At 43.9% G+C, this 18831-nt stretch overlaps 1 protein-coding gene across 1 annotated transcript; it reads left to right on the top strand.

Annotated features, from left to right (window-relative positions):
• The first annotated feature begins 8872 nt into the window (after positions 1-8872).
• Positions 8873-14594, top strand: LOC139567118 (zinc finger protein 22-like). The gene is made up of 2 exons (XM_071388605.1): positions 8873-9498; positions 12246-14594. The coding sequence occupies exons 1-2, from the start codon at positions 9156-9158 to the stop codon at positions 12698-12700; spliced, it is 798 nt and encodes a 265-aa protein (XP_071244706.1). The 5' UTR covers positions 8873-9155; the 3' UTR covers positions 12701-14594.
• Positions 14595-18831: the final 4237 nt, after the last annotated feature.

Raw genomic sequence — 18831 nt, 5'->3', positions numbered from 1 at the left:
AGTTTGTCTCTTTCTATGTTTGGCCTAATATGGTTCTCAATCACAGGCAGGTGTTTTGTGTTGTCTCTGATTGGGAATCATATTTAGGTGGAATGTTTTGTGTTGGGGTTTGTGGGTGGTTGTCTTTTGTCTTTGTGTTCTGCACCAGATAGGACTGTCTCGGTTTTCACATTTATTGTTTTTGTATTTTGTATAGTGTTCACGTTATCATCTCTTTGTTTATTAAACATGTTGAACACTAGCCGCGCTGCATTTTGGTCCTCTCCTTCACCAACGGAAGAAAACCGTTACAGAACCACCCACCAATCTCGGACCAAGCAGCGTGGTAATGGGAAGCAGCGGCAGCAGCAGCGGTACCAGGAGGAATGGACTTGGGAAGACGTGTTGGAGGAGATCCTGGCTGGTAGGGATCACCTTCGATGGGAACAGGTGGAGGCAGCTAGGAGAGCGGAAGCAGCTGCGAAGGGGAACCGGTGTTATGAGGGAACACGGCTGGCCAGGAAGCCCGAGAGGAGACCCCAACAATTTCTTGGGGGGGGGGGGTTAAAGGGGAGTGTGGTGAAGTCAGGTAGGAGATCTGCGCCCACTTCCTGTGCTTACCGTGGAGAGCGAGAGTACGGGCAGACACCGTGTTATGCGGAAGAGCGCACGGTGTCTCCTGTACGGGTGCATAGCCCGGTGCGGTACATCCCAGCTCCACGTATCCGCCGGGCTAGATTGAGCATTGAGCCAGGTGCCATGAAGCCGGCTCAACGCATCTGGTCTCCAGTGCGTCTCCTTGGGCCGGTGTACATGGCACCAGCCTTACGCATGGTGTCCCCGGTTCGCCAGCACAGCCCAGTGCGGGTTATTCCACCTCCCCGCACTGGTCGGGCTACGGGGAGCATTCAACCAGGTAAGGTTGGACAGGCTCAGTGCTCAAGGGAGCCAGTACGCCTTCACGGTCCGGTATATCCGGTGCCACCTCCTCGCTCCAGTCCAGTACCACCAGTGCCAACACCACGCACCAGGCTTCCTGTGCGTCTCCAGAACTCTGTTCCTCCTCCACGCACTCTCCCTGTGGTGCGTGTCTCCAGCCCGGTACCACCAGTTTCGGCACCACGCACCAAGCCTATTGTGCGTATCCAGAGCCCTGTACGCACTGTTGTTTCTCCCCGCACTAGCCTTGAGGTGCGTGGCTACAGCCCGGTACCACCAGTTCCGGCACCACGCACCAGGCCTATAGTGCGCTTTGAGAATCCAGTGTGCCCTGTTCCTGCTCCCCGCACTAGCCTAGTGATGCGTGTCTCCAGTCCGGTACCACCAGTTCCGGCACCACGCACCAGGCCTACTGTGCGCCTCAGCAGGTCAGAGTCGGCCGTCTGCCCAGCGCCATCTGAGCTGCCTGTCAGGAGCCGCCAGAGCCGCACACCAGTCAGGAGCTGCCAGAGCCACCCGCCAGTCAGGAGCTGCCAGAGCCGCCCGCCAGTCAAGAGCTGATAGAGCCGCCCGCCAGTCAGGAGCTGCCAGAGCCGCCCGCCAGTCAGGAGCTGCCGGAGCCGCCCGCCAGTCAGGAGCGACCAGAGTCGACCGCCAGTCATGAGCTGCCCGCCAGTCATGAGCTGCCTTCCAGTCATGAGCTGCCCGCCAGTCATGAGCTGCCCGCCAGTCATGAGCTGCCTTCCAGTCATGAGCTGCCCGCCAGTCATGAGCTGCCTTCCAGTCATGAGCTGCCCTCCAGTCATGAGCTGCCCTCCAGTCCGGAGCTGCCATTAGTCCGGAGCTGCCCTTCAGTCCGGAGCTGCCCTTCTGTCTTAAGCTACCTCTCTGTCTTAAGCTACCTCTCTGTCTTAAGCTACCTCTCTGTCATGAGCTGTCCCTCAGTCCGGAGGAGTTTCCTCAGTCTAGTGGGGACCTTTGTGAAGGTTCCTAGGCCAAGGTCGGCGGCGAGGGTCGCCACTCAAAGGATGCTAAGGAGGGGGACAAAGACAATGGTGGAGTGGGATCCTTGTCCAGCGCCGCAGCCGCCACCGCGGACAGATGCCCACCCAGACCCTCCCTTAGAGTTTTAGGTGGTGCGTTCGGAGTCCGCACCTCAGGAGGGGGGTACTGTCACGTTCTGACCATAGTTCTTGTGTGTTTTACTTGTTTTAGTGTTGGTCAGGACGTGAGCTGGGTGGGCATTCTATGTTGTGTGTCTAGTTTGTCTGTTTCTATGTTTGGCCTAATATGGTTCTCAATCAGAGGCAGGTGTTTTGTGTTGTCTCTGATTGGGAATCATATTTAGGTGGCTTGTTTTGTGTTGGGGTTTGTGGGTGGTTGTCTTCTGTCTTTGTGTTCTGCACCAGATAGGACTGTCTCGGTTTTCACATTTATTGTTTTTGTATTTTGTATAGTGTTCACGTTATCATCTCTTTGTTTGTTAAACATGTTGAACACTAGCCGTGCTGCATTTTGGTCCTCTCCTTCACCAACGGAAGGAAACCGTTCCTGCCAAGGCAGCAGCTACTCTTCCTGGGGTTTATTATGGATCCCCATTAGTTCCTGCCAAGGCAGCAGCTACTCTTCCTGGGGTTTATTATGGATCCCCATTAGTTCCTGCCAAGGAAGCAGCTACTCTTCCTGGGGCTTATTATGGTTCTCCATTAGTTCCTGTCAAGGCAGCAGCTACTCTACCTGGGGTTTAATTCAAGCAAAAGGTATAAATGATAGGTTATGAACTAACAGGTATAAATTATGGGCTATGAATTAACAGGTTTAAATGATGGGTTATGAACTAACAGGTATAAATTATGGGTTATGAACTAACAGGTATAAATGATGGGTTATGAACTAACAGGTATAAATGATGGGTTATGAACTAACAGGTATAAATGATGGGTTATGAATTAACAGCTATAAATTATGGGTTATGAACTAACACATCCCCTGCGAGCCCAGATATTTCAATACATTCAGGATTTCTTAAGGTTCATGTGTAATGTATATGGTTACCTCTCTCTCTCTCCATCTCTTCTTTAGCAAGCAGCCATGTTGTTGGCATTCCACTAGGGACCTGTTTTCAGCATATGGTTACCTCTCTCTCTCTCTCTCTCCCTCCATCTCTTCTTTAACAAGCTGCCATGTTGTTGTCATTCCACTAGGGACCTGTTTTCAGCATATGGTTACCTCTCTCTCTCTCTCTCTCCCTCCATCTCTTCTTTAACAAGCTGCCATGATGTTGTCATGGGGCGGCAGGGTAGCCTAGTGGTTAGAGCGTTGGACTAGTAACCGAAAGGTTGCAAGTTCAAATCCCCGAGCTGACAAGGTACAAATCTGTCGTTCTGCCCCTGAACAGGCAGTTAACCCACTGTTCCTAGGCCGTCATTGAAAATAAGAATTTGTTCTTAACTGACTTGCCTAGTTAAATATAGGTAAAAAAATATATAAAAAAAATTCCACTAGGAACCTGTTTTCAGCATTTTAAGTCTCCAGTCAATAACCGGCGCACTGGAATTATCCCTCAACACCCTTTACACATGTAATGTACTGGAATGATCCCATTACACATGTACTGCACTGGAATTATTCCTACAAAACAAAACCATCAATATTCCAAACAAACTCAAATGTAGGCATTTTTAAATTCAAAACGAAACAAAAACCCAATAACAAAAACTCAGGGGAGCATCTTCCCTTCCCTTCATGCCTACAAACTACATCTCTAAAGCCCTACCTTCCCCTATCTCCCGTCCCTAATCTATCCCCTTAAATCATCCAAATTAACCCCAGCCCTAAACCTCCCTTCCACCTCTCCCGGACAGCATGCTGCCCCCATTTCCTCTCCCTCAAAGTTCCTTCCACCCTCCTCACTATTCCCTCCACCCCCCAATCTCTCCCTGTCGTTACCATGTCCTGCCTGGCTTCCCACAGCCCCTGTTTAAAGAGGCTTAGCAGAAACCTTTCCCTGACCGTCCCCCTCGCTCTCCCTACACCTCCCTCTACCCCTCTAGCCCAAGTTAAAACAAAACTCCCTTTCACCCACCTAACAACAGCCGTGCCCATACTACTCCAGCAAAGGCACAGTCCCAAAAGGTGTCTCCTCCGCCACAAGATGGTCTTGGACAGGTGGGGGATCGCGCCAAGCTATGCCTGTACATGATGAAACGTACCGGCAAGCACTTGTGGAGGCTCAACCAATTCAGGTCCTTGAGCTTGTTGTCCATACCTTACCTTAACTAAATCCCACCACTCTAAAACCCCGTCACACATGGACCAGAGGCCTTCAATCCCACGAAACAAACCAGTAAAGGCTTCAATGAAAGCTCATCCAGCACATCCCGATCTAATTTCCAGTACCTCCTACCGAAGAGGCAGACTGGTGACCTCACCTGCAGGAGCACCCCGTCGTGATCAGAAAATAAAACAGGCAACAGCTGCCTAGACAACTGACTCAAGGACCTAGACATAAAAAAATAGTCAAGCCTCCGCGCAACCCCCCGGGAGTTGCACCAAGTGGAACCAGCCATTGTCGGAGTAGTGTGCAGGGCTCCATCAACCAGACCATGGCAAGCCATTAGCCCGGTGATGGCGCCTGAACTGCTATCCCCCCTACCCCTAAATCTATATTAAAATTCCCCCCATCACAGCTTGCCTATTTGTGGCGCACAGGGGCGCCAGACAGTCCACCATCTCCTTCCTGTCTGCCGCCACCTGTGGCCCGTACACCCCCACTAATCTATATCTGCAATCCCTTAAGGTGACATCCACCCCCAAAACCCTCCCCTGCATAACCACAAATGAATCCTCAACCTTTACCCACACAAAATCCCTACCCCCGATGAGTGCAACCCACCTATACCCCAAACCGACTCCCCTTTCCCACTCCCTCCTAAATCTGTTAACATCCCCTCCATCCCTCAGGTGAACCTCCTTTAAAAAACAAAAGTCAAAACCCACACCCTCTAAATAACTAAAAACCGCCCTCTTAACAAAATCCCTTAAACGCTTACATTTAAACTAACAAAAGTTATAGTAGGCTCCATGAAAAAAATTATAAAATCAAATAAATAAATAAAATCACCCAACTACTAACCCCCCTCGGAGCATTCTCACCCGATGCTCCCCTGCTCCATCTACACCGGCAGGGACGCCGTCTCTCCTCCCGACGTCCACCCGTCTTCCTCCATCTCAACAACCCAGGATGCAGGAAGGGTGTTTAGCTCCCGAGTGCCCTGCATTCTTGGTTGACCACCAAACTCCTCCACTTCCCCAGCCCCGTATCTGGTTGGGTAGAGAGTAGGGTAGCCCGTGTCCCCAAACAGGAACTGCGACTCCCCCTCAGCTGACCAGCCCTGAGCCGTGCTCCTGGTGTATCAAGCTCCACCAGGAGTTGAGGGGCTGGGGAAGCCAGCGAGGACACAGTTTCTCCCGCCCCCATCACTCGCTTGGCCACCCCCTCCCCCCCATACCCCCGTCCTTCTCTGTCAAGAGCCGCTTCCTCTTCCCTCTCTTCTTTAGAGATGGCGGTAACAGGGAGACACCACCCTCCCTCCCCGCAAGCTCCTCCACCATTCCCCCCATCTCTTCCACGAGGGCGCTCCACATTCTGCTGTCCCCCAACTCCCTCTCCCTCCTCCACTGGTCCTGCCACCGACTCCTTCTCCACCACCTCTCCCTCCATTGCTGCCCTCTCTGGCTCCTCCACTCCCTTGCTTCCTTCCATCTCTTTTCCCTCCTCTCATCCCGGTTCTGCTGCTCCCGTGCCTTCTCTGTCTCCCTCTCCTCCTGCTGCCGCTCTTTGCTCCTCTTCCTTCCGTGAGGCCGTCCACTTCCTCCCCCATCCCCCGCTCCCCACCAAGCCACAGACACATGTGACCTCTGACGAGCCGGGCATTCCTGCCACAGGTGTGCTGACGAGCCACACCCGTGGCACGCCTTGAGCTCGTCACAGTCCTTCGCGTGCTCCCCAGATCCACAAAATCTGCACTTTCTTGTGCTGCACGAGGCTAGGATGTGGCCGTAGGCCATACAACGCCTGCAAAACGGGGGCTGACGTGTATAAAACAATATCCCCCTGTCAGCCCCCAGGGAGCTGGAGGATGAAGGTAGCTGCCCAGTCCCTTTGGGTCCTCCCTGAGGAGGGCCTGGAAGTCTCTCCTCCCATTCCAAAAACCCAGGGAGTCCTTGAGGTGCCTTGCTGAGGAGATGTCATCCATGTATCTCCCCAGAAAGGCCCTCACCTCCTCGTTCTTGACTTACGGGTTATAAACGTTCACAGTTACAATCCTGAAATTGTTTTTTGCCAAGCTGGTTACCTCGTAGTGGCACATCGGCCTCGCACCTCCCACTTCTCTCACCTTTTTCAGGATCTCGTCATGTTTTTCTTCTGTGTGTAAAGCCACATCATAAGTTCCCTCCAACGGGTAACCTAGGAGGCAAAACACATCCTTCCCTGTCAGTTTAAGGATCCACGTTAAGATAGTCCTTCCAAAAGTTTCACGTCCGAATGGCTCCATCTCCTTGTCCTTCCACGCAAAGCGAACCGTATTCGCCAGCCCGATCCCAGGGACCGACCTATTTGAAGAATTTTGCACCATCTCCACTCCCGCTCTCTTCCAAAAAAGGACTAACTGAAAAGAAAAGCAACAACGGCTGAGAATCGTTACCCCCCCAAAAAAAACTTTACTGCCCTCCGGCCTTCGACTTTCAGCTAAGAGGCTATGGTACCTCAGTACCCAACTTGAACTTAGCCACACAGGAGAGAAGCCTAACCAGTGTGACAAGAGATACTCTCATTCAAGTGGTCTGATTAAACATCAGAAAATACATGCAGGAGATCCCCGAAGTGTGGAATGATCTCCAACACCAGACCTGGGTAGTAGAACACAGAGTGTGGAATGATCTCCAACACCAGACCTGGGTAGTAGAACACAGAGTGTGGAATGATCTCCAACACCAGACCTCTATACATCAAATCACATTTTATTTGTCACATACACTTGTTTAGCAGATGCTATTGCAGTTGTAGCGAAATGCTTGTGTTTCTAGCTCCAACAGTCCAATAATATCTAACAAGTAATTCTAATGATACACACAATCTAAAGGGATGGAATTAAGAATATATAAATATTTGGACGAGGGATGTCAGAGCGGCATAGACTGATACAGTAGAATAGAATACAGTATATACATATGAGATGAGTAATACATAGACAGATACAGTAGAATAGGATAGAATACAGTATACAGTGGGGCAAAAAAGTATTTAGTGAGCCACCAATTGTGCAAGTTCTCCCACTTAAAAAGATGAGAGAGGCCTGTAATTTTCATCATAGGTATACTTCAACTATGACAGACAAAATGAGAAGAAAAAAATCCAGAAAATCACATTGTAGGATTTTTAATGAATTTATTTGCAAATTATGGTGGAAAATAAGTATTTGGTCACCTACAAACAAGCAAGATTTCGCCACAAAGCGTGATGAGCCAAGTAAAGCCCCCCCCCCCGGGCCAAACCCCCCCCTAACCCGGACGAGGCTTGGTCAATTGTGTGCCGCCCTATGGGACTCCCGATCACAGCAGGTTGTGATACAGACCGGGATCAAATCCGGGTCTGTAGTGACGCCTCTAGCACTGCGATGCAGTACCTTAGACTGCTGCACCACTCGGGTCTATAGTGAGACCTCTAACACTGCGATACAGTACCTTAGATCGCTGTGCCACTCGGGTCTATAGTGACACCTCTAACACTGCGATACAGTACCTTAGACTGCTGCACCACTCGGGTCTATAGTGACACCTCTAACAGTGTGATACAGTACCTTAGATCGCTGTACCACTCAAGCATAACCTTTTTTTAACCAATTCTGATGGTTGTTAAAAGTGGAATTTTGACATTATTACCATTATATCAACACACTCAACACTCCCAACACCCCCAACTATCAATCTCTTTGCACCGTAGACATCAAGTCAGTTGATTCCATGTGACCAAACATTCCTGAGGCTGAGTCTCAAATAGTCACCTGTCCCTTTTAATAGCCGGGCAATGGCACACATTATAGCAAATACATTTTGGGTCTAAATTAAAGGAGCTACAATTAAAATGTAATTACATGTTTTAAATAAAATGTCCATAATATCTGCATTAATAGTGGAAAGATCCTGTTTCACAGTATTCCTAAACAAAAAAAATATTCTCTATCTTCTATTGTGTTATTGACTGAATGTTTATTGTAACTCTGTGTTGTTGTTTTTGTCGCACTGCTTTGCTTTATCTTGGCCAGGTTGCAGTTGTAAATGAGAACTTGTTCTCAACTGACCGACCTGGTTAAATAAAGGAGAAATAAATACAAAATTATAATATAAAAATGTAGCAGCAGTATAGACCTAGTCTGTTCATTATATACATCTACATGATGTATTGTTACACCATGTAGGAGCAGTATAGACCTAGTCTGTTCATTATATACATCTACATGATGTATTGTTGCACCTTGTAGGAGCAGTATAGACCTAGTCTGTTCATTATATACATCTACATGATGTGTTGTTACACCATGTAGGAGCAGTATAGACCTAGTCTGTTCCTTATATACATCTACATGATGTATTGTTACACCATGTAGGAGCAGTATAGACCTAGTCTGTTCATTATATACATCTACATGATGTATTGGTACACCATGTAGGAGCAGTATAGACCTACAGTAGCTAGCTACTTATTTAGATTTAGTTTGACTTAAATGAAACTGCCTTAAATGTGCTGTAGTAAACATTTTTTATTCGCACTAATCAATCAACACATTCAGGTCTTTGTATGTCTCAATATAATAGTATTATTTAATTAAATCCATTTAAAAGAATCTTTGTCTGAAAGTAAAATATTTTCCTAAACTGCGTTTCCCCTCCAGTCAGCCGACGGCGATGTGCGTCTTTCAGGCGATGCTGCTGCCGTGACGTATAATCTAGTGGACGGTTCTTCAGAAACAGCTCGTCAACCACCTCGGTAGCTTGCTAGCCAACATAGCCGAAAGATTCAAGCTATTTATACACTTTCGATGTATATTAGCTACTGTGTTTTAGACACACTTCTGTCGTATCTACTTGTTAACCTATTTAATTTAATATTACGTCATTTTTTATTAGTCAGCTATAGTAACTGGCTGGTTTAGTTAGCACTAGCCTAGTCGCTAATGATAGCTATCTATCTAACATCCCCGAACATGAGGTCAGTATGCTGGACGGAGAAAGAGGGTCTCTGGCAGAACATTGTTGTGAAAGAGGAGAAGGAAGAAGAGGATGTCACAGTAAAACAAGAAGTAGAGGGTGAGGCTGTTACAGTGAAAGAAGAAGAGAAAGACGTTTCAGTGAAAGAAGAGGAAGACTCGTTCAGAGTGAAAGAGGAGGAGGATGTTACAGTAAAAGAAGAGGCGGAAGAGAAAGAGGAGGATGCCGTTTTTGGGGTGAAGAAGGAAGGGGAGATTACTGTCACATTGAAAGATGAAGAGGTGGAGATAGGAGATCTGATTAACACCAGTAAGTACCGCCTTAAATTAGTTTTTAACTTTGGATATTCAGAGTTGGCTCGTCAATACCTCTTCAACGGAGGGCCCAGGATGATGACTGATATGTCTAGAATCAGACGACGTAGAGAGCAAGCTACCCCTTGTTTTCTCCGTTCCGTTTCCAAAAAGTGACCTAACATATATATTTGAGAAGGGTCTACCTGCTGACCGCAGACTGGGTTGCACTGCATGTAGTGATTTTCATGTAGTGATGTTTTACTACACACCGTGCCCCCCAGTAGTGCCATGCGAGAGTTCGGTTGGCTACACCAAAGATTTTGGATATACTGACAAGATGTCTCTCTGCCCTAACAAGGGGAGTCGTTGTCCACAAAGCGGCACTGCGGGTTGTCTAGCTCCTGCCTATCCTTTCTTTGGATTGGTGGATTCATCTTTTTATTGTAATCTATTGTTTATATTCTATGAGGGTTGTTGTCATCAACCGCCTGTATTCAATGGAGAGAAATGCTAAGCTACTAGTATGAATATGCATAGCAATCTGGAGACAACTCCTATAGTGTTTTAATCAAAGTTGTCGGTATGTCACGTGTCCACATAACAATTTAAGCATTACGAAAATGTTGTTGGTTCAAGTAAACCTCACTTAGCAAATAAGCCTTTCATTTTGTTGTTGACCGAATTCGACACTTTCCACATTGGGTTGATAATTGTTTCCACTTGGATACAACCTACTGTAACCTACTGGCATGACCTAGAGAGATACAACCTACTGTAGGCTACTCGCATGACCTAGATAGTTACAACCTACTGTAACCTACTGGCATGACCTAGAGAGATACAACCTACTGTAACCTACTGGCATGACCTAGAGAGATACAACCTACTGTAGCCTACTGGCATGACCTAGAGAGATACAATCTACTGTAGCCTACTGGCATGACCTAGAGAGATACAACCTACTGTATCCTACTGGCATGACCTAGAGAGTTACAACCTACTGTAGCCTACTGGCATGACCTAGAGAGTTACAACCTACTGTAGCCTACTGGCAATTATTAGGCCATACTGCTATAACCCATAGAAACACATTGGATAACATTCACAACATGGAACAACAGTAACCATAGTAACACATTGGAAAACATTCACAACATAGAACAACAGTAACCATAGAAACACATTGGATAACATTCACAACATGGAACAACAGTAACCATAGTAACATTGTTTCCCCCAAAACATCTAAAGGAAGTTTGTTCTGAAGTGTCTGGTTTCCTCATTAGCAGGGAGGAGTTTCTACAACCAGATACACTACATCCATAACTAGTGGTTTCCTCATTACCAGATATACTACATCCATAACTAGTGGTTTCCTCATTACCAGATATACTACATCCATAACTAGTGGTTTCCTCATTACCAGATATACTACATCCATAACTAGTGGTTTCCTCATTAGCAGATATACTACATCCATAACTAGTGGTTTCCTCATTACCAGATATACTACATCCATAACTAGTGGTTTCCTCATTAGCAGATATACTACATCCATAACTAGTGGTTTCCTCATTACCAGATATACTACATCCATAACTAGTGGTTTCCTCATTAGCAGATATACTACATCCATAACTAGTGGTTTCCTAATTAGCAGGGAGGAGTTTCTACAACCAGATATACTACATCCATAACTATTGGTTTCCTCATTACCAGATATACTACATCCATAACTAGTGGTTTCCTAATTAGCAGGGAGGAGTTTCTACAACCAGATATACTACATCCATAACTATCGGTTTCCTCATTACCAGATATACTACATCCATAACTAGTGGTTTCCTCATTAGCAGATATACTACATCCATAACTAGTGGTTTCCTCATTAGCAGATATACTACATCCATAACTAGTGGTTTCCTCATTAGCAGATATACTACATCCATAACTAGTGGTTTCCTCATTAGCAGATATACTACATCCATAACTATCGGTTTCCTCATTACCAGATATACTACATCCATAACTAGTGGTTTCCTCATTAGCAGATATACTACATCCATAACTAGTGGTTTCCTCATTACCAGATATACTACATTCATAACTAGCGGTTTCCTCATTAGCAGATATACTACATCCATAACTAGTGGTTTCCTCATTAGCAGATATACTACATCCATAACTATCGGTTTCTTCATTAGCAGGGAGGAGTTTCTACAACCAGATATACTACATCCATAACTAGCAGTTTCCTCATTAGCAGATATACTACATCCATAACTAGCGGTTTCCTCATTAGCAGATATACTACATCCATAACTAGTGGTTTCCTCATTAGCAGATATACTACATCCATAACTAGTGGTTTCCTCATTGCCATATATACTACATTCCTCATTAGCAGGGAGGAGTTACTACAACCAAATTGAATTTGCATCGCCCTCGTGCAGCAATTTTATTTAACACAGAAAGGGGCCTATATTGGAGACCAAAAGTTGTCTGGCACACCGCTTACAGTTTCAACAACATGAATAACTTTTTTCAAGTCTACAAGCTTAGATGTTACTACTAATGTGAAAACAATATAAAATATGACTGTTCTTGCTCATTTTAAGACAAATGTCAAATAATCATTACATTCATTACAGACGTCAATTGTTGTACAACATCATGGCTACGCTGTTGGCATCACTTTTAACAGGGGATTTCCACTGTTGTGGCCCTTTAACCATCTGTCTGACTTTGTTGTTCACACAGGAGAGAGACGGGACTACCGTGGGTCCTCTGGGGAGCCTCAACAACCTCATGATGCTGAAGAGGCAGAGAAGAGTCCCTCCAGATCAGAACACCTCAATAAACACCTGCAGAGATCCACAGGGAAGAGAACTCACTGCTGCTCTGACTGTGGGAAGAGATTCACCTCATCAGGCATTAAAATTCATCAGAGATTCCACGCTGTAGAGAAACCATATAGCTGTACTCAATGTGGGAAGAGTTTTGATGCATCTAGTCATCTTATTGTACACCAAAAAACACACACAGGAGAGAAAATGTATCGCTGTGATCTATGTGGGAAGAGTTTTACTCAGCTAAGCAGCCTGATATCACATCAGAGAATCCACACAGGAGAGAAACCTTATAGCTGTACTCAATGTGGGAAGAGTTTTACTCATTCAAGCAGCCTGATATCACACCAGAGAAGACACACATGAGAGAAACCGTATAGCTGTACTCAATGTGGGAAGAGTTTTACTACTTCTGGCAATCTGACTCTTCACAAGAGAACACACACAGGAGAGAAATCTTATTGCTGTAATCAATGTGGGAAGAGTTTTACTCAGTCTAACAGCCTGGTACAACACCAGATAACACACACAGGAAAGACATCTCGAGATAATCTGATAAATGATCTCTCATTAAACATCAGAAAAAACATGGAGATGTTTCATGATATCAATGAATTAATGTCACAATGTAGAATGTTAACACATTGTAGTAGGAGTTTTTTAATAATGTCACAATGTAGAACCCTAAACGTTTGCCCCCTGTTCTATTGATTTCAACATGATATGGATATTAGCCTTGGGGAAAATCCAGGCTCTGAAATGGAAGAGTACTAATTATGTGATTTAACAAAAATTTACTAACAAAAAAAGAGTTGTGTGACACTTACCACGTTGGTGTCCCACTTGAATCAAAATGCAACACTTCAAAATGTAGCGAGCTGTTTTCTACAAATTGTCCTCTAACCAGTGATTCCCAGATTCCGTGTGGTTTTTGAGCTGTTAGTATCAACAGGACGTGCAACCTCATCTCCCTCCTCTCAGCACAAATAATTTTAGCATGGTATCGATGAGTGATGACAAATAAGTGTTGCGTTCCTTTGTTTAGCGACCCCTACAATTAAATGCATCACTCCAAAATGTAGCTGACTGTCTTCTGCAGGTTGTCCTTAAACCAGTGAGCTAAAAGATATCTCCCATTTCCATGTGTTTTTTTAGTTGTGTTAGTTTCAACAGCAAGTACAACCTGATTTCCCCCCTATTCGATATCAGTGATTTATTGCTACTTGTCAAAACAACAGCGTTTTTGGTGCTTGTGTCCATGGTGAGGACCACTTGGTTTCTGATTGTCTCAAGGTTGGGCAGTCAAAAATATTTGTGTTTTGTGTTTAGCCAGTGCGTTCCATTGATCACAAATTATTTTGACTTTCCGTATTAGAGATGAGTTTTTGAGTTTTAGGAAGACGAGAGTTCTAGAAGCGAGTGAGTCTTAGGTAGGGAAAAAAAGTTTTTTTTCTTGTTTTTAATTGTAGACACCATTTTTATATTGGTGAAGCATTGTAGTTGATTATAATGAGAAATGGAAGTTGTTTGCTGTTGGTGGTGCGCATTCTCTTAATTAAGGTGTTACAGTCTTTGGTTTTTCCATTTATGTTTTGAGGTTGGCCTTTAGCATGTATAGCTCGTTAGCACGTAGGGTGTCACCTCGTTAGTCAGTATGTGTTACACCTGTGCTGCCTTGTCCATCTCGTTAGTGGGAAGGTGTTTCACCTGAGCTGGTCCAGGTTCTATTTAAGAGTGTCTGGCCCAGTGCTCCAGTTGTCTTGATAGATGTGGAGAGTCAACACCTTTAGTTGCTCCACTTTTTTGGTTTGCTTCCTGTCTTTAAGTTTGTTGTGGGTTTTTCTTTTGTTTGCCTCTTCTTGGGCAGATTTAGTGGGTCTCATGGTGGGTGTCTTTTAGGTCCCAGTTGTTGTTACTAGTCAATTTTCAGTGGACACCCCCATAGTGTCTATCAGAACCCCTCCTAAAACACAAGCTGATATTTTGGGTTGGATATTGCATCCTAATAATATTTTAACCAATGGCATTTCCTTTCAATGCTCATTAGTCTTTCAGTTTGTGTACTAAATATGTCTCTTATTTTATATATTTTTCTGTTTATTTTCAATGTTTTTTCCTGTGTAGCCATTGTGTTGCATCATGTCTGAAATGTGCTGTATAAATCAAGCTTGATTTGAACATATTGCAAAACAAATGAACCCAATGACTGACCAATCAACAGACTATTGCTAAACCAATGAATAAATATGTGCAAAAGAAACACATATCTTGGTCCATCTTAGTATGAAAAACAGTATAAATTCAGTATATCTTCCACTAAATCAAAATAATGCTGGTATGTATGTTTAGTATTTGTTTTCAACCAACCCAGTTCATTTGTTGAAAATGCAATTGCTTTAAATCAACAATACTTCAAAGGATTCAACTACTGAAAACTGAAACAAACAAATGGATCAAACAGATCAATCCCACTTTTCCAGCCTGCTGAAGGCGTGGTGGAGTGGTAAACACCACCCCCGGCTCTACCAGGGGCTTGAGGTGGTCTCCCACAGCTCTGCTTATGTCATGTTCTGTGGCCTTGCTGTTCCATTTATTGACTGCCCCTGCAACACAGAAACACATTTAGTCATATTATATAAAACACTCAAAGTAATGGAAATGGAGCATCTATGGCCTCAGTTACACCTGGCACCTAAATGTGACTTCTGTCATCTGATCACTCCAAGCTGCATTAGGTTCAGATCTACCAGGACGGGCCTTTGACAGTCTGGATGCAGTCAGGCCACTGAATATAAATAAGCAATGTAAAGAGATGGGGTGAATGAGTGGGGAAAAGTACATTTGATACAAATTACCTTCATAATATCAAAGAACAAATGTGTGTGCCTGATGGGAAATTCATTTTCATACGGCCAAAAGGGGTGAGAAATTACACCAATATCAGTGGACAATTTGCACTAACGTAAATAAACATAGATGATGGAACATATTCCCTTTAGCTGATGTGATGAACCACTAAGGGGACATAAATATTTACCATCTAAACCATCTGTGACCTCTCACCTCTCTGGCTGTAGAAGTGTTCTTCCTAACCAGTCCCTCAACAGCTCTCTGACTGAGCTCCAACCTCACTGGGTCTTCAGAGGAGAGGAGGGCTGAGGAGGGATGGAAGGATGAATGGATCAGTGAGTCAATAAGGCGTAGAGCTGCTGTCTATGCTGTCTGACAAACTCACTATTTTAGTAGTTCATTCAAGTAAATAAGGCTTTATGACTGCTGAATACCAACTATCAATCACTTAGATCATGTATTTTCAGGTAGAGATACATCCTTGGGACGTCCATAGCCCGTTGAAGTTGAAATTGAAAAGGGTTATGTTTAGGGTTTAGGGTAGGGATGTCCCAAGGATCCCAGATAGCATTGACCATTGTGCATTCTTCTGTCTCTTTTACATAGCATGGATGGGTTCTGACTTCTGTACTTTTAAATATTAAATATCCTTATTATGTGAAATTGAATGAAACAATAATGTATGTTGATGCTAATATGATGTATAATATTCCATTATGTTTCTATATGATAACAATAGCGTAATATATTTAATTTGCCATATACTATTTTTTAACAGTTTCACTAATTCATTTCTATTAACTTAATTATTATGATTCAACGTCAGTTCACCGTCTCACCTCATACTGTATTGGAGCAGCAGCAGCTGACTGCCCGGTTCAACGTCAGTTCACCTCATACTGTATTGGAGCAGCAGCAGCTGACTTGATCGTTGATGCTAATCAGCATGTTTGAATCTACAGAGTAAATAGAACCGACTACAACTCTAAAAATGAAGGGTTTAACTGGAGTTGTTCTCAGATCATCAATAAGATGATGGATGGGGCTGGAGAAATGTAACTACTCTCAAATTCATAGACAGACCTATGGATGCAAGGACTGACCATCCATGATATCAACATTATAGTTTTAACCATGTTGAGGCTATACAGTGTTGATTTACATTGTTTCTAAACATTGGAGTAAAAAAAGCTTATTTGGGGTTCTGATGGGGCAAACAGTTGAACTAAGCTCATGAGGCATGTGTTATATTCTTCAAGAATCAATGGCTAGAAATAAATAATTTAAAAGTCCAAATATGGATGTAGCAATTGCACATTTCCCCTTTAACACCACACATCAGTTCAACAACTGCAGAGTTTGTGCCTCTGTTTTTAAGACAGTACTTAAGAGTGTTAATCAGGGAACGGTTTCTCAAAACCATCTTATTGCTAAGTTCACCGTTTGAACCATTGGATGCCTTAAGATGCGTTTGGGAAACCGGGACCAGATATCCAGTTTCCTCCTCTTCTTCCTCCTTTTTCGATGTAACAGTCATCTCCCCCTCCTCTTCTTTCACTCCATCCTCCTCTCCTTTTACTGTAACATCCTCCTCCTCTTTCACTCTGAACGCGTCTTCCTCTTCTTTCACAGTAACGGCCTCACCCTCTACTTCTTGTTTTACTGTGATATCCTCCTCTTCTGTAGCAGGAGGAGAGTAGCTTAGTGACCGCATGATCGGGATGTTAGCTAGGCTAATGCTAACTTAACCAGACCACTAGCTGACTAATAACACCGTAAATATGAAATTAAATCGGATAACTAACTAGACGACAGAAGTGGGTTTAAAACACAGTGGCTAATATACACGAAAGCGTCTAAAGAGCTTTATTGGTTCGGCTATTTTGGCTAGCAAGCTACCGAGGTGGCTGACTAACTGTTGTTGCTGTTGAAGAAGCGTTCCGTCCACTAGATTATACGTCACACTAACAACATTGCCTTAAAATCGCACACCGCCATCTGCTGACTGGACTGGGTAACTCTCAGTCTGAACCTCTGACTGCGATGGAGATGTGCGACTTTAATACAAGACGCTAGTGTGACGTAAAATATATATTATAATGTTCAGACAAAAAGTTAGTGTAGGAAGCATGAGTTTTTACTCACCAGTGTAACAACACAGTGTGGTTAAATGCTTAATAGTAACTTAGTTGTAGTCACGATCTGGTTCCCTATAAGCACAACCAGTTATGTTTTTGAATTATCACATATGTATTAATTTATTTCGGGATTCTGGGTAATCCACAGCAGATTTATGGAGAATTGCTGTGGGTGTGTTGAAAATTGAATAGTCTACTATAATAGTATACTTTTACATCGTACATTAGCATTGTATGTTTTAGTAACTACTGTTGTTGGTTTGGCGTCAAATAAGCCTCTTTATATGTTATTTGCCGAATCTCAGTTTTCCATGTGGGTTTTATGCGAAAGTTCCCTCTTTCAAGTTGGAATCTAACTGGAAAATGCATCTTCTTTAGGAGTGCTATTTTTACCCTGTCGACTACTGATCATTCATCCACACTGTGTGTCTCATCAATGCAGGTCATTTATGACAGATGTATAAAGTATATGTTTTATAAACTCATGAACACCAGCCAGTTTATTTGCCCGGTTTTGTTAGTTTAGGTGTATTATACTTCTTCGCCACCAGAGAGGGAAATTGAGTAATTTTCCAGGTTAATTTGATATATTTTGATAGTAAAATCCTTTATGTTTTGTCAACTTGTCGATATGTTACGTTTGATACCGGAGCTACGAGCCATGCGTCCAAATCACTAAACAATCATTCAAAGCAGTGTGCTGATGCCTGTATCACTTTATCAGCAGCACGTCATCAATGGCGTCTGAAGCTTCATTTCATCGAACAACCACCTGATTGGTTTGGTATTGTGATTGTTCGACACTGCAGGCGACTGCCAACTGGCTGATCTACAAATCACTATACATCATAAATAACTACTCATTATTATTTATAAATCAGTCAGCCAGTCAATTTACTCACAATGCAGCATGGATTTGATGCTCTCGATCAAGGCCAGTGGTTTAGTAGATGGCATGAAGGCTACGCTGCTACGGTGTGGGACGTCATCTATAATAATTTGGCTGTTCTAAATTCTGTTTCGCTCAAACCCTTGAGTAATGAACCTATTTTTGACACAATTGGCTGGAAAGCATCAATGCTTCAGGAAGCTTTGTTTCCCCATCACTACTTTTCAGCATGTTCTCTGTGAAGTAGACTATGGGAGTTTTGTAACTTTTACAACCTTGGCTTACTGCTAGCGCGCTAGCTGACTGACACCTGTAATCTTTATATTTTGGATTTTGGGGATTTTCCCTGCCATCATTCTGTATGTCTCTTTTGATCTGCAGTTATGTTTTAGTTGGGTTTTGTTAGTTGAGTTCTAACTGGTCTCCGGTAGTTGGGCTCCAGCTCGCTGACCATAGCTAGTTGACTAAATAGCTAATGTTAGCTGGCTTGCTAAGATAACTGCATATATCTAACATTCTTTGATATTTGGTTAGATGGTGTTATGTATTTCCAAAACGTTGGTTTACTTCAATCACTCAAGTCACGAGTGCAAACGATTAGTTTAATTTGAAGTTCTACA

The sequence above is a fragment of the Salvelinus alpinus genome, unplaced genomic scaffold, assembly GCF_045679555.1.
Source record: "Salvelinus alpinus unplaced genomic scaffold, SLU_Salpinus.1 scaffold_44, whole genome shotgun sequence".
Taxonomy (NCBI): domain Eukaryota; kingdom Metazoa; phylum Chordata; class Actinopteri; order Salmoniformes; family Salmonidae; genus Salvelinus; species Salvelinus alpinus.
This window is presented reverse-complemented; position numbering and strand designations above follow the sequence as displayed.

Coding starts and splice junctions, on each gene's coding strand:
- LOC139567118 (XM_071388605.1), top strand. CDS start 9,156: ATGATAGCTATCTATCTAACATCCCCGAACATGAGGTCAGTATGCTGG. Junction 9,499..12,245: donor AGGAGATCTGATTAACACCA/GTAAGTACCGCC, acceptor TTGTTCACACAG/GAGAGAGACGGGACTACCGT.